The 15,204-nt window shown below is 53.3% G+C and overlaps 1 protein-coding gene across 12 annotated transcripts in view; it reads left to right on the forward strand.

Moving 5' to 3' along the window:
• SCN8A (sodium voltage-gated channel alpha subunit 8) overlaps nucleotides 1-15,204 on the forward strand; it is a 166,618-nt gene that overhangs the window by 146,655 nt on the left and 4,759 nt on the right. For all 12 annotated transcript variants that reach the window (XM_051845488.2, XM_051845487.2, XM_051845492.2 and 9 more), the window contains 5 exons: nucleotides 5,510-5,794; nucleotides 8,393-8,446; nucleotides 8,681-8,818; nucleotides 9,675-9,779; nucleotides 11,931-12,201. In XM_051845488.2, coding sequence (XP_051701448.1) covers nucleotides 5,510-5,794; nucleotides 8,393-8,446; nucleotides 8,681-8,818; nucleotides 9,675-9,779; nucleotides 11,931-12,201 — 853 coding nt within the window. The remainder of the gene's footprint in view (nucleotides 1-5,509; nucleotides 5,795-8,392; nucleotides 8,447-8,680; nucleotides 8,819-9,674; nucleotides 9,780-11,930; nucleotides 12,202-15,204) is intronic.

Consider the following 15,204-nt stretch of genomic DNA (forward strand, 5'->3'; position numbering starts at 1 on the left):
GCAGCTGCGGCCCGACCCTCCGCCGTGCGCCCCGTCCCCCGCCCCGCGCGTGCGCACACACACGCGTGGGCAGGGGCGATGCACCGGGCTGCCGCATCACAGCAGTGTGGGCCCCATCGCAGAACGTGTTCACGTGGGCTGTCCTCATGTGGCCTGGCTTACCTGTAGCGTTCGGGGACGGCTTTTTTTTTTTTTTTTTCTGGGCTGTTGATACCATAGGGAGAATCACCAGGTGCAAAGAAGGGGAATTGTGCCCCCCACCCACCCAAGACCCACCGAAAAGCACGGGGCTGCAAGGCAGGAAGAGGGCCGCGAGGGGGCGCTGTGGCCTCGGAGCCACCACCGAGAAAGCCGCTGAGCAGGGGCCTTGGGAAGTGGGGACCGAGCAGAATTTGGCATGGCCCCGGGAGAAGAAATGCTTTTCTGTCTATCCTGATTCCTCTTATTGCACCTTGTTGTTCTCAACCCAGTCCCCGCGAGGACTGGCAGCCTCTTGTCTGGTAGCAAAGCTTCTTCCTCACCCCACGCTGTCCGGTCCGCCCAAGGCTGACACTGCCGGAGCGACGAACCCCGGGCAGGTGCACCTCTCAGCTAGGTCCCCGCAAATCTCTCTGGACCCGCGCACACCCAAACAGCACAAAGCGCCCCCTTGGGGGTGCCACCTTCTGTCTTTCTGTGTGAATAATTTAATGCACACCATGCAGCCGACTGCCTAAAATCAAACAAACAACCGGCCCTGGTTGGTCAGCGTTGTCCTACGGTTACCAGAGAGGTCTGTTAACGCTTAAGGAGACCAAGAAAACTCCTTTTGGACCACGTGTTGAATTCATGCAGGAGAGCAAACCAGAGAACGCATTGTTTGAAACGTGCAGAGCTCAAGAGTCTAAGTGAGAATTCCCCTGTGAAGGTCGCCCAGGCGAGGCAAGACCGATTGGACAAGACAAGATGCCAGGGTGGGGCTGCTTCATCTGCGACCCCACCACCACCTCCCCCAGCCGCCAGCCGGTGACGCCCCCCCACGGCTGCAGAGAGAGGCGAAGTGGCTGTGAGCCATGCGGGTCTCACTTTGCTACTGAGGTTTGCTCAGACCCGGACCCAGGCGCTCTGCGGCAAAGCCGTGTTTCCTGTGTAGCACAGTCACAGTTTGGTTTACTGCACAGATGCAGGACAGGCAGCTCCACAGCGAGAGACATCCAGGTTTATTATTATTTAAACAGACAAGCCTGGGCTTTTGAGCCTTTTTCCCCACAGATGAGAGAGGTTTCAGAATGTGTGCAATAGAATTATTGCTAGACTCGGGCTAGGTTGAGAGAGACAGAAAATAGATGTTGCCCAGGGCACACATGCAGATACCCCCCTGGGTTACCCCCCGCTGCCACCCCACAGTTTTTCAGGAGAAGTGCATGTCGTCATAGATCATACTTGTTCTGTTAGAGCTGATTATCCACTTCACTGGCTGAGACACAGGCCGCTGGGCCCTTGGAAGCTCACTGGAGACAGGACTGGCAGCTGAGCTCTGTAGCCCAGGGGACCCCAACACTGTTCCCGGGGCTCCTCACAGGAGACTGGCGATCCCTGGAGAAAGCCCCAGTAATGCCCGCCCCAGCCTCTGAGCTCACCTGTCCATCTGGATGCCGGTTCCTGCCCGGCTGGGCTGTGGCAGAGGCGGCCTCACCAGCCAGCTGATGCCTATTTGCAGTAACATGGATCCAGGAGCCCTTGCGGTAGTTGTGTCTTTCCCTGTCAGCTCCTCCTCTCCTCCCCTTCCCTGAACTCCCAAATAGCTCAGCTTTCGCAGAGTCAAGGAGCCCAGGGGTCCAGAGTGGGTAAGTTCTGGAAAGTTCTATTTGAGAAGCACTAGGAAAAAAAAATAATTCTATTTGAAAAGCATCTGCACTGAGGTCTTTTCTGATCCAAGGTGGCAGCCCTTCCAAAAGTTCATGGAAAATGCACTGGATGAAAAATGAAAAACTGTCCACAGGATTTCCCAAGCTTTTTGCACCAAAATAAAGTCTGACGTCGTCATCCTATTTTCCACGAACTCTTTGAAATGGCCTCGTAATGTGGGGAAGAAGGACTTTGAGCCCAAAACGGCAACTTGACGCCAAGCGTTGCAGGAAAGGACGCTGTGGTGCAGGGTGTAGCCATCAGTGCCGACACTGGCTGGGTCCCTGGGTCCCTGAGTCCCTGGGTCCCATCCCTGTCCTATAGTTTCCCAGCCCTCCTATGGAAGAGTGACTGCAGGGAGGCGAGATGGAATTTGACCAAGCTCCTTGTCAAGCTCCCCTAGGAGTCGCCAGTTAGGTGTGCCCGCTGCACTGACACAGGCTTTGAGTAGAGTAGGTGCATGTGGTGGTTCTGTTTTGTTTTTGTTTTTCATCGTTCGGTTTGGGTTGCTTTGAGAGCCTGCCCTTAGATGGTTTCAGTCAGCGATCCTGAGGAAGTGAAGTGAACAGCGTCCGTGGGGATGGCCTCACCTGTCACTCTGCTGCTCCGATCTTGTAGGCTCAGATGCCTTTGGCCCCAGCCTGTCCTGGGATGCTGACTTCCGTCTGCTCCTCCTCTCCTTCCTCAAACCAAAGACCAGAAAATTGAAACACTCCCGCTCCCGGCAAAGGAACACTTCCTTAATGTAGTTCTTTGCTTTTCTCTCCTCCATCGTCATCTTCATTCAGAGATTTTTTTTTTCTTTGCCGTGCTGTGAAGTTTCTGAGAGGCCCTCATAGTGGCACTATGATGCATGCATGCGTGTTTGTTGATCGTCGGTGCGTGGTTGTCCATGAAGGCCATGTTCCCTCTGCCAGATGTCCAAAGCTGTTTGACAGACCCGAATCTTGTTTAACAAGCACCAGCAGCATCCCAGGCATTAGAGAGAAGACACAAGTGCTGTGAAATCAGTCTCCATTGGCATGTTCTCATCAGTTGGGTGAGACTTACGTCAATTGCTAGGTGTAAACTTCCAGTGAAGACACTCACTCTTTGTAGATTGCTGGCACCTAACTTCGAGCACCAGTGAGGGCAATGTGGAGCCTCTAGAGAGAAGGGAGCGAGCAGACGAGGCCATGCAGTTGCTTAGGTGACTCTCAGGGGAGACTGCAGTGGCCATTCGTGCTGTATCTTCAGCAGGAGAGCCCAAAATAAAAAGCGTAGTCTCTTGCTCTTTGGTTGCCAAGAACCGCGGCAGACACATTCTACGTGGAGCCCAGCTCAGTTCTACTTAACCTATGAGTACTGCCACTTAGGAGCCAACGCTCACAGCAAAGAACTTAAATCAGTGAATTGCATCAACTCTCTTTGCTGTTTTAGGCACAGAACCCAGAAGTCTTTCCTTTGGTAATGATTAACAAATAAAAGTACTTCTGTGTCTTAACAGAAGCAATGGATTTTACAAGGTTCTGTGTCGCTTCAGGGAGCAAGGTTTAGCAAAACAAAAACAAAAAACCAGTTTAATGCATCGATGCCTTTGGTGAGATCTGTGCATCTACACGTTCAAAGAGACCACTTTGTACACTGGCCGATGACCCTCCTGTGCTGTGACCCTCACCCTGGATCTCACTGTGGCACACAGACCCCGCTGGGAGTTTAACCTTTTGGGGGTCTGCTTCCCTAGATCCCATCTGCAGTGGTCTACTGCAAGGTCATTGTGTCTCACCCAAGCTCACGTAGATTTGACCTTTGAACTCTTCCCATAATCCCCTCCTTCCTGGTTGCGAAGTGACCGTTCTATCTGTGGACCATCCCCCCCACCCCTTTGCCTGTTCTTTGCCACTTTGCATTGCTTTTTGGTTCCCACCAAAGAGTGAGCCATGGCCAAACCAGCTCAACCAGTAAATACAACTCTCATTCTTCCAAAGTTAACATGGAGCATTTTCCGAGTTTTGGTTAGTCTGGCTTTGCTTGCTCAGTGATAATTCAGTGAGAAAGTAGTGAGCATTCTATACCAGTGACAGAGCCATCAGGTCTAGAAGAGCTTTCTTGGTCTAAAATTAAGAAGTAACTGCCTCTCGATCCAAAAGCCTCCATATAAGAATCGGAGAAACACAGAACAAATGTTCTCACCTAAAAGGAAGCGTGGCTCCGTAGCAGGCTTCTTGTCACCTTTGTTTATGTAGAATGGAAGAGAGGGCTCTTCCCCAACACCCTGTCTAATGCGGGACCATGCAGTCTAAGGCAAAAATAGAACCCAGCTTTGGAAAACCCAAACCTGCTATGACCCATGAGAGCTCAGCACTGCCCCCTGGTGTCCCTGCACAGTATGACCGGCCCATCTTTGCACTGGGCTGGCTGATGATAGGGCCAGCCACACCTGTCATTAAGCAGGGACATTGGTGATTGACACCTGTCACTGCCTCTGAACAAAACTGTAGAAGACACACTTCATTTGTACCTGGTGTCTTAACTCTCTTAGCCTTCCCGGATACCAGGAAAAGGAAGAAGCATTATTTTTGCATATTAAAATCAGGGCAGAAATGGAAACCAACCTTGTTTTCCATCCCACCACCTGAAGTATTAGTGTCGTGAGCACTTGAACTCCCCCCGCAAAAGCTGCTACAGCAGTGCGATGTTGTCCAAGTTCTCTCACCGCCCATGCAAAGCAAAACCCAGATTAACAAACACCCCGGAAGCTTCTGTTCCCAAAGGGATTTTTCCTTTGCTTTTTATTATTATAATTTATTATTGTTGTTATTTTTATTCCTGACTCTTAAACATCTGCCAGTTTTTAAGTTTCCAGGGCAGTGCTGTCACCAAACCTTTACACACACACACACACACACACCATCTCAGTCATTCCTTTGGGTAATCATCGGGAAGAATGGAATCAAACCCTGGAATTCGAGCAGACTCTTAGATACACCAGGCAAAGAGAGGCTGCAGCAGAACAGTGACCCCGAGTGACAAGCACATGTGTTCGGATTTGATTCTGTTACACTGTTTGGTAGAGGGAATATAGCTTTTTTTTTCTTTTTTCTTGAGCCTGCAAACTATGCATGCTCAGCTATTGCCTGACATCCGATACGTGGCCTTGCACAGACAAGAGAGATGTTAACTCGCCGCCGGTCTCGAGGGCGGCTCTGTGTGGTTTGAACGGTCCTATCTTGTTTCTCAGAGGGGGAATGTCCATCGGAAGACAGCCCGTGAGCTTGAAATTCCTCACAGTTCGCCCACAGGGGCGAATTTCCCTGAGTTGAGGAGGAGGGAGACTCCAGTGGGACTGAGAAGTACTGTGTTCAGTCCCAGGTTGGTGCTGAGGAGCGAGCTCTAAGCTTGGCAGGGAAAATTTGCCTGCGTTTCAGTAAAGATGTATTCAAATTCCTCAAAGTCAAGTTCAGAGACTTAGACGTTCTGGATCCTGCCTGCGGATCCATCCAATTACTCTGATTGCAAAGGGAACTTGGTGCTTCCCTAGAGGAACAAGGCACAGACATATCATTCCCCTCCTGGAAACGAAAAGAATGCGCCTGCCCCCCCATGTTTCTGGACACTCAGCAGCCTCCCCCTTCCAACGCAGGTGGTGGTAAATGCCTTGGTGGGCGCCATCCCTTCCATCATGAATGTGCTGCTGGTGTGTCTCATCTTCTGGCTGATTTTCAGCATCATGGGCGTTAACCTGTTCGCGGGAAAGTACCACTACTGCTTTAACGAGACCTCCGAGGTCCGGTTCGAGATCGATATTGTCAACAATAAAACCGAGTGTGAGAAGCTCATGGAAGGGAACAATACCGAGATCCGATGGAAGAATGTGAAAATCAACTTTGACAACGTCGGGGCAGGGTACCTGGCTCTTCTTCAAGTGGTAAGTGGCACACAGCCATCCTTTAGTGCCCTGAAATCCAGGCAGCAGCTGGCATTCCCCGTGCCCTGCCTTCTCAGCCCTGCTCCCTGAATCAGGGTTGCTCTCAGAAGGGCGGTGGGAACGAGATCATTCCCCAACCTGAATTGGGGGTGGGGAAGGGGAGGGCTCACCTGCCTATTCTCTGGCCCCTCCCAGGTTTCCACGCTAAGGGGACCCCTGAACTGTGCTCAGAAGCAGAGTTGTACGTAGCAATAAGATTTCGGCCGTGTAATTCGGTGCCTCTCTCCCCGAGTCAGTGTAGTTGAAGAATTGGGGAAAAAAAAAAAAACAAGTGCATAGACAAAAGGGGGGGTCATTTTTGCTGGAACACAATCACCCTACATTTTAGTTACACTAAAGAGGGAGAACCCGGGGCTGGCGGGCGGCCGCTTGCACCCCCGCCCTCGGAGACAGCGCCAGTGGGATCGGTAAGGAGGGATTGACTGCAACTCCGCAGACCAATCTCTTTTGGCTGGATTTTGTTTTCCTCACTTCTTCCCCCTCCCCCCCAGTTTTTGGGGACACCTGGACAGCAAAATGACATAGTGCAAATGCACATGGCGGATTCATCTGCAGACTTGAGCCGCCCTCTGCTGTGTATTGGATAACTTGGACAAGTTCCTTGGCCCCTCTGTTTGTCCATCTATTAAGTGTGGATAATAACAGCTTGCATGGATACTCACGGGATTTGTGATTTCTTTTTAAGATTGATTTATTTGAAAGTCTGAGTTACACAGAGAGAGAGAGAGAGAGAGAGAGAGGGGGGTCTTCCATCCACTGGTTCACTCCCCAGTTGGCCACAATGACCAGAGCTGCGCTGATCCGAAGCCAGGAAACATGAGCATCCTCCAGGTCTTCCCACGCGGGTGCAGGGGCCCAAGGACTTGGGCCATCTCCCACTACTTTCCCAGGCCATAGCAGAGAGCTGGATCAGGCAGTGGAACAGCCAGGACTTGAATCGGTGCCCATATGGGATGCTGGCACTGCAGGCGGCGGCTCTACCCACTATGCCACAGCACCGGCCCCTGTGATTTTTTTTAAAGTTTCTCAGCACAATGCCTGCCACATAACAGTGCTTCATTAATGGTAATTGCCGTTGCGAATTTTCATGATGGTTATTACTAGGCCTACACTGTACTGTTGTTGAGAGGATTAAATGTGTTGGTACAGGCAAAGCTCTCAGCCTAACGGTGCACTCGTAGCAAGCAGGCATACCCTGTGAGCCGGCAGTAAAATAAAGTGAGAAGGAATTTATCCTGCCCCAAAGCTCTTTTGCTGTTGTCCATCCCAATTCAAGAGACTTGCAGCCACAAATCAAAATTGAATGGGGGCCAGCACCGCGGCTCACTAGGCTAATCCTCCACCTGCGGCACTGGCACCTCAAGTTCTAGTCCCGGTTGGGGCGCCGGATTCTGTCCCGGTTGCTCCTCTTCCAGTCCAACTCTCTGCTGTGACCCGGGAAGGCAGTGGAGGATGGCCCAAGTGTTTGGGCCCTGCATCTGCATGGGAGACCAGGAGGAAGCACCTGGCTCCTGGCTTTGGATCAGTGCAACGCGCCGGCCGTAGCAGCCACTTGGGGAGTGAACTAATGGAAAAGGAAGACCTTCTCTCTCTCTCTCTCTCTCTCTCTCTCTCTCTCTCTCTCTCTCTCTCTACTGTCTAACTCTGCTTGTCAAAAAAAAAAAAAAAAAAATGAATGGGGGCAGCTCCAGAAAACAAATGTAGCTTGGGTCACTCAGCCAGCCAGCTCCTGGGTTCCGTGAGTCCACACCCGATATGGGCGGTGCTTAGGGTCTTTCCATGAATAAAGAACTTCCCGTGTCCTGGAAAAAGGTAGAATCCTGCTGGAGAATATTGGATTGCCTGGCCATGATTGTTGGCAAGATGCAGTAGAATGATGGACTGGAACTGGCCCAGTGTTGCCATTCCGTGGCCTACACGTTGGTGCATTAGGGGAAAGTTCTGGCCTCGGTTGCCCTGGAAATGCAACCAGGAATTGCCAGATTCCATCGCTCTGTAGCATCTTTGCTTTTTAAAAGGAGCTCCCAGTGGGAGGCTGTGTTTCGGCCCCTTCATTAGATTCCTGAGTTAGCTCATGAATACACATTTGCCACCACCCCTGTTAAAGAGCTTTTGTAATAGTATTGATCCAGTTACCACTGTCTGTTCAACTCCTTGCCAAATTTCGATGGGTCCCAGAGCTGTCCTGGGACCTGCAAAGCAGGGGTTCTTGAGAAAGTTTGTGGGGAAAATGGATGCAAAGTTTATTTTGGTGCAAAATAATGTTTAATTATAAACATAATTTTTTGTCATAATACACACTTTCCTGGGAACGTTTTGAAGACATCTCATCACACCTCTCTCAGACTTTGGCACCAAAGTAAGCTTAACCTGTTAATGCCATTTCCCACGAACTTTCTGGAGGCCCCTGTGTTAACCAGCAGACGGTTCTGTGTCTGTGCGAGGCTGTGCTGAACTTCAGCCTGGTGCTCAGACCCTTGCCTAGACTCCCACCCAGCCCTTTCGCGGCACAGGCTCATGCCTCGCTCTGTTTGCCAGGCAACCTTCAAAGGCTGGATGGACATCATGTATGCAGCCGTGGATTCCCGGAAGGTAAGGCGGGGCGCGATGAGATCTGAGATCCTGGGAAAGCAAGCTGCTAGCCAGAGCCCAGCCAGAGAAAGGGAGGGAGGGAGGGAAGAATGGCTTGGAGGTAAGTGTGGCTCCTGGCAGACAGCCCTTCCCTCCCCCTCGCCTCCTCTTAGGAAGCCGGTAGGGCGGCGCGCATGGCCAGTGTGGGATAGAAGAGCTGACCCTTCCTCTCCTCTGCTCCTTCCCCTTCGACAGCCTGATGAGCAGCCGAAATACGAGGACAACATCTACATGTACATCTACTTCGTCATCTTCATCATCTTCGGCTCCTTCTTCACCCTGAACCTGTTCATTGGCGTCATCATTGATAACTTCAATCAACAAAAGAAAAAGATAGGTCTCCTCCCCTCCTTGCCCGTGGTCGGGGGCAGGGTCCACCCAGATGGACAGCACTCTGCCCTCCCCCCTCCGGAGAGCAAACGCCCCTCCTGCCCTCTGCAAAGCCGGCACCATCACCTTGGTGTCTCAGTGGCCCCCACCAGCTCTTTCTGTTTGGGGCTGGATTGGGTGCTTTGCGACAAAGACCTGCCGTCTTAGAATTCTTGGGGCTTTTTACCAGTTTGGGTCCCTCCACCAATGGATGCCCCTAACAGCTGCAGGGTGGAGCAGAGGTGGGAGGTGGCCTACACTGGCAGCCAATCACATGAAGCCTGCACGGTGGGAACTGAGAGATCACCCTTGGAAAATTCACTTCCTTCTTAGCCCAGACGGATACCGAGTTTCCCAAAGCAAATGGAGCGGATGACCCTTGTCAATCACTGGGCAAGTGTATTCTTGCCCAGTAAGCGCTAAGGAACTTTCCAGATTGCCTTTTTGCTCCAGAACTTCCGAGGGTTGAAGATTGGCTCAGATGCATGAGCCATTAGCCAGGACTTTTGGAAAATCATCTTCTTTTAAGGCTTTCCTTGAAAAATTGCCATGGGGAAAGCAGGCCAGAAACGGGTTGTGAGACTGTGGGTTGTAACTGGCTTCAGCGACTGGCTGGCCTCAGGGAGCCCGGGCCGCCAGCCAAGACAGGTGTCTCCTGGAATTGGGATCAGTCACGCCAGGTCCACCTCACGCACCGGGAGACAGCTTGGAGCTGAGCCGGCCCCAGGACGGGGGAGAAGGGCAGTTGTGGGCTCTGGGTGGAGGGGCCGTGGCACCGAGCGCCGGTTGTAACAGCCCTTCCTCTCTCTCCTCCCCTTACTTCGGAGGTCAGGACATCTTCATGACGGAGGAGCAGAAGAAGTACTACAACGCCATGAAGAAGCTGGGCTCCAAGAAGCCCCAGAAACCCATCCCCCGCCCCCTGGTGAGTGCAGGCAGGAGCCCTTAGGGGAAAGGCACTGCTAGGGTGACCCTGGCAGAGAAGGGGCAGGTGACAGCACCCGGCGCCCACTATGCCAGCAGGGCTCGCAGCCTGGGCTGGCTCTCGGGTGGGTTCACACCAGACCCATCCTCCGACCCCGCCTCCAGAAGTGGCCGAGTAGCCATGTGCTGGCCACCTGGGCGCTGGCCCTGGGAGAGACAGACAGAACGGAACAGCAGAAAACCTGAACAGAGCCTCTTGTGGCACAGGCCAGGGAGGGGGACAGAACCCCCCAAAGCCAAACTTCCTCCTGGAACTTTCCTTTAAAGCGGCTTTCAAAAGCAAAAAACAGGCCGGCGCCACAGCTCACTAGGCTGATCCTCCACCTGCAGCTCCGGCATCCCTTATGGGCGCCGGGTTCTGGTCCCGGTTGCTCCTCTTCCAGTCCAGCTCTCTGCTGTGACCCGGGAAGGCAGTGGAAAATGGCCCAAGTGTTTGGGCCCTGCACCCACATGGGAGACCAGGAGGAAGCACCTGGCTCCTGGCTTCAGATCAGCACAGCGCGCCGGCCATAGCTCTGCCTGTCAAAAAAAAAAAAAAAAAGGCAAAAGACCAGCAGGGCCTCTCAAAAGAAAAGCTGACCTTGGCAATCTAGTGTGTAGACGGGAGAGGAAAAGTCGGAACCCAGCATCGGCGTCCCCGAGGGCCCGACTCCCGGCACCAGTCTGAGGCTGCGCCTGGTACTTTGCATACGGGAACCTGAGCGCATTTTCGTCCGCAGTCAGACACGGGTTAATGGGGCAAGTGTTGTGGCACAGTGGGGTAAGCCACAGCATGGGACACTCACATTCCATATCTTGAGTGCTGGTTTCTTTTTTTTTTTTTTTTTTTTTTTTTTTTGACAGGCAGAGTGGATAGTGAGAGAGAGAGAGAGAGAGAAAGGTCTTCCTTTGCCATTGGTTCACCCTCCAATGGCCGCCGCGGCGGCCGGCGCACCACGCTGATCCGATGGCAGGAGCCAGGAGCCAGGTGCTTTATCTGGTCTCCCATAGGGTGCAGGGCCCAAGCACCTGGGCCATCCTCCACTGCACTCCCTGGCCACAGCAGAGGGCTGGCCTGGAAGAGGGGCAACCGGGACAGAATCCGGAGCCCCGACCAGGACTAGAACCCGGTGTGCTGGCGCCGCTAGGCAGAGGATTAGCCTAGTGAGCCGCGGCGCCGGCCAAGTGCTGGTTTCAATCCTTGCTGCTCTGTTTCTGATTCAGTTTCTTGCTAATGCACCGTAGGAGAGCAGCAGCGATGACTCATATAGTTGAGCACCTGCCAACCATGTGGGAGAGCTGAACTCGGCTCCCAGCTTCAGCCTGGCCCAGCCCCACCTGTTGCAAGCATTTGAGGAATGAACCAGTGGATAGGCTTTCTCTCTCTCTCTCTCTCTCTCTCACACACACACAAATAAATAAGCTGTTTAAAAAAAAAAACCCTTAGCATGGTAAGAAGCATTAATAAAAAAAGTGATTATCATTCATTCAGCAAATATCTAAATATCTATAAATATTTTGTGATGAAAAAAATTTAAGACACTGCTATCATGGAGCTTGCAGGAGAATGAGAGAAAGAAAATAAACAGCTACAATAAAACCTGGGGCATCACGGGAAATAATTACAGGGCCATGGCCAACAAAAATGTAGGTCATGGGTTGGGTCTGCTTCAGCCCAGCCAGCAGCCCGCACCGAGGAGGGGCCCCTGGAGTGGGCATGGCGGCACAGCCAGATGAGGGGGTGGGCTCTGGTTCTGTTTTGGGGAGGAAGCATCAACAGGGTCTTCTTGGAGCGGGTGGAGGCTGAAGGAAAAGAAACTGCTCCCTGGCCCAAGAGATTGGAGGAATTAGGGATTTGAGATGGATACGGCTTGCGGGCTGGAGCGGGGCACAGGTGCGCTGGTGTGGTGCGTGCAGTAGGCTTGAAGGAGCTCTCCCTGTGCCACAGGGCCGAGAGAGAAGAGTTAGGGTGAGACCAGCGGGGAGGCACACAAGATCAGACATGCGAGCGGGCAGCGCAGTGAGGCCGTGCACGTGTGGCCCAAGTGTGGACGTGTGGGAGCCCGCAGCCCCGGGAAAGGCCTTGCTGAATCCTGTTCCCTCTCCTCCCCAGAACAAGATCCAGGGCATCGTCTTCGACTTCGTCACACAGCAAGCCTTCGACATTGTCATCATGATGCTCATCTGCTTGAACATGGTGACCATGATGGTGGAGACGGACACGCAGAGCAAGCAGATGGAGAACATCCTCTACTGGATCAACCTGGTCTTCGTCATCTTCTTCACCTGTGAGTGCGTGCTCAAGATGTTCGCCCTGCGCCACTACTACTTCACCATCGGCTGGAACATCTTTGACTTCGTGGTGGTCATCCTGTCCATCGTGGGTGAGTAGGCGGGGTGTGGCACGGAGAGCGCCCCCTGCTGAGCGGGGTGAGCATACAGGTGTAGCAGGGGCGCCCCCTGCGGGGCAGAGCGAGCACATAGGCACAGTAAAAGACCCCTGCCAGGCGGAGCGAGCACATAGGTGTGGTGGGAGTGCCCCCTGCTGGGCGGGGCGGGCACACAGAATGGGTGGATAGGGCATGCACACAGGCACGGCGGGTGCCCCCAGCTGGGCGAGGCAAGCACACAGTGGGTTTGTGCTGTGTGCCCGCAGCTCTGTGGGATTGGAAAGTCTGTGCTGCAGAGGGGAAAAGGGAACAGAGTGTTCAACTTAATGAAATCATCCGGGAACTTGTGATGGTGGCACGGTTGTGCCACTGCCATAGGAAACACCCGTTTACTGGGGTCTGACCGTGGGCCAGGGACAGCTTGAGCATCTGACCTGGGCGACCCCGTCTGGGCCTGTAACAGCCCAGGAAGCAGCCGTGAGTTAGATTCGCCCCTGTGCACCTGCGCAGGGTCACGCAGGAGGCGGCAGCGGCAGAACTCAGGTAGGCCCCAGAGGCCGTGTTTTCCTCCGTGACTGCGTGCACTCTGCTGGGGCCTACAGCGTGGAGAGGAAGATCCCGGCAGGTGGGCCGAGAGATGCCTCCCATCGGCTCCTCCCCAAGCACAGCGTCACCTCCTGTAGGGCATCTAAGTCCAGCAGGTGGGACTGCGTGACACCAGCAGAGACAGGCCCCGGCCCCGCTGAGCGATGTGGCAACTCCGGCCTCCCTCCCCTCTCCCCACTGCCCCCTCTAGGCCTGTGCTTCCGAGCAGCACAAGAGCCTGCTGGCCTCTGGCGTCCCTGTGACAAAGTCCCCTTGGTAACACAGCACCGTCACTCCCCTCTGCAGGGTCCCGGTGCACAGAGCCGCCTCGGGCGTCCCTGTGACAAAGTCCCCTTGGTAACACAGCACCGTCACTCCCCTCTGCAGGGTCCCGGTGCACAGAGCCCCCTCGATCCTCTTTTTTTTTAAAGATTTTATTTATTTATTTGAGAGATAGAGTTACAGATGGTGAAAGGGAGAGAGAGGGAGAGAGAGGGGAGAGAGAGAGAGAGAGAGAGAGAGTCTTCCATCTGCCAGTTCACTCTCCAAATGGCCACAATGGCCGGAGCTGTGCCAATCCAAAGCCAGGAGCTTCTTCCAGGTCTCCCACATGGGTCCATCTACTGCTTCCCTAGGCCACAGCAGAGAGCTGGATCAGAAGTGGAGCAGCCAGGACTCAAACAGGCGTCCATATGGGATGCTGGCACTGCAGGCAGTGACTTTACCTGCTATGCCACAGCTCCAGCCCTCATGAGTCTCTTTTTAAAACCTCCAAATAGGGGGATTCAGTGGCCTTCTATCTGAATTCCTGTGGATGAGAGAGACTGCCCTGCTTAGACTAAGCTCCCCTGTGTCAGTGGAAACCTCGCGCTGCTCAGGGCCTGGACAGGAAGAGACCCTGAGTGGGGAAAGTGTGGCACTGCCTCCCCATGCCCCACCCTCTCCTCTCTGCCCCTGCTGTGGCACCTGGGACTCGCTGCTCGCTCTGCGGTCTTATAGACAACCTGCCTGCATTTCCACACTCTGCTTCTATGTCCTGCTCCTGCCATGGCCCCGTGGCCCGCTGAGAGTGGTCTCTCATTTACGGCTTGCAGCACAAAATCGAGACGCTCTGAGAGGGGCCCGTTAGCTTTCCAGTTGGGGAGATGGACGATTAAAAAAAAAAAGTACGAAGAGTCGAAAATTGGTGGCATTAATGGAACAGTTGGGACAGCAGAGTGAGAGGGCAGTGGGCCATGTGGGGAGCAGGGACCTTGTGCCCATCATTTATGAATGTGGAGATTCAAGAGCATTATGGAGAACAGCCCATAATACTCCGGAAAGCCGTGTGTGCACACATCAGGAAGACTTGCTGTTCTGGCACAGGAAGACAGATAAGTGAAAGGGAATACCACTGAATTGTTAAAATGAATCATCTCAACCTATTTTTTAAGATTTATTTATTTATTTGAAAGTCAGAGTTACGCAGAGAGAGGAGAGGCAGAGAGAGAGAGAGAGAGAGAGAGAAAGAGAGAGAGAGAGAGAGGTCTTCCATCTGCTGGTTCACTCCTCAATTGGCCAGAGCTGTGCCGATCCAAAGCCAGGAGCTGGGAGCTTCTTCCAGGTCTCCCATGCAAGTACAGGGGCCCAAGAACTTGGGCCATTTTCTACTGCTCTCCCAGGCCATAGCAGAGAGCTGGATCGGAAGTAGAGCAGCTGGGACTCAAACAGGCACCCATATGGGATGCCGGCACTGCAGGCAGTGACTTGACTTTACCTGCTACGCCACAGTGCTGGCTCCTAAACCTATTTTTTTTTTTTTTTTCATTTTATTTGAAAGGTAGAGAGACAGACGGAGAGAGAGATTCCATCTACTGATTTCACTCCCCAAATGCCCACAACAACCACAGCTGGGCTGGGCCAGGCCAAAGCTAGGAGCCCAAAATTCAATGTGGGTCTCCTGCATAAGAGGCAGGGGCCCAAGGTCTGGGGCAGAAGCAGAGGAACCGGGACTTGAGATGGCACTCTGGTATGGGCTGTGGGCATCCCCGATGGCGACTTGAACCGCCGTGCCAGACGCCCGCCCCGACACCTATTTTCACACAAGATCCATCTCATAAACGTGATAAATCTCAGAAAGAAATTCATATAGATCTAAAAGGATAAGCCACGTAGAATCGGGCTGACGTCAGTGGTGCAGCAGGTTACACCACCACTTGCAACACCTGCTGGCATCCCACATCAAAGTGCCAGTTTGAATTTTGGTAGCTCTGCTTCTGACTCAATTTCCTGCTGATGTGCCTGGGAAGGCAGCCCCTGCCACCCATCTGGGAGGCCAGGATGGAGTTCCTGGCTCCTGGCATCAGCCTGGCCCAGGCTGGACTATTGTGGGCATTTGGGGAGTGGCCCAGTAGATACAAGATCTCACTCTCT

The sequence above is a fragment of the Oryctolagus cuniculus genome, chromosome 11 (genome assembly GCF_964237555.1).
Source record: "Oryctolagus cuniculus chromosome 11, mOryCun1.1, whole genome shotgun sequence".
In the NCBI taxonomy this organism is placed as follows: Eukaryota; Metazoa; Chordata; class Mammalia; order Lagomorpha; family Leporidae; genus Oryctolagus; species Oryctolagus cuniculus.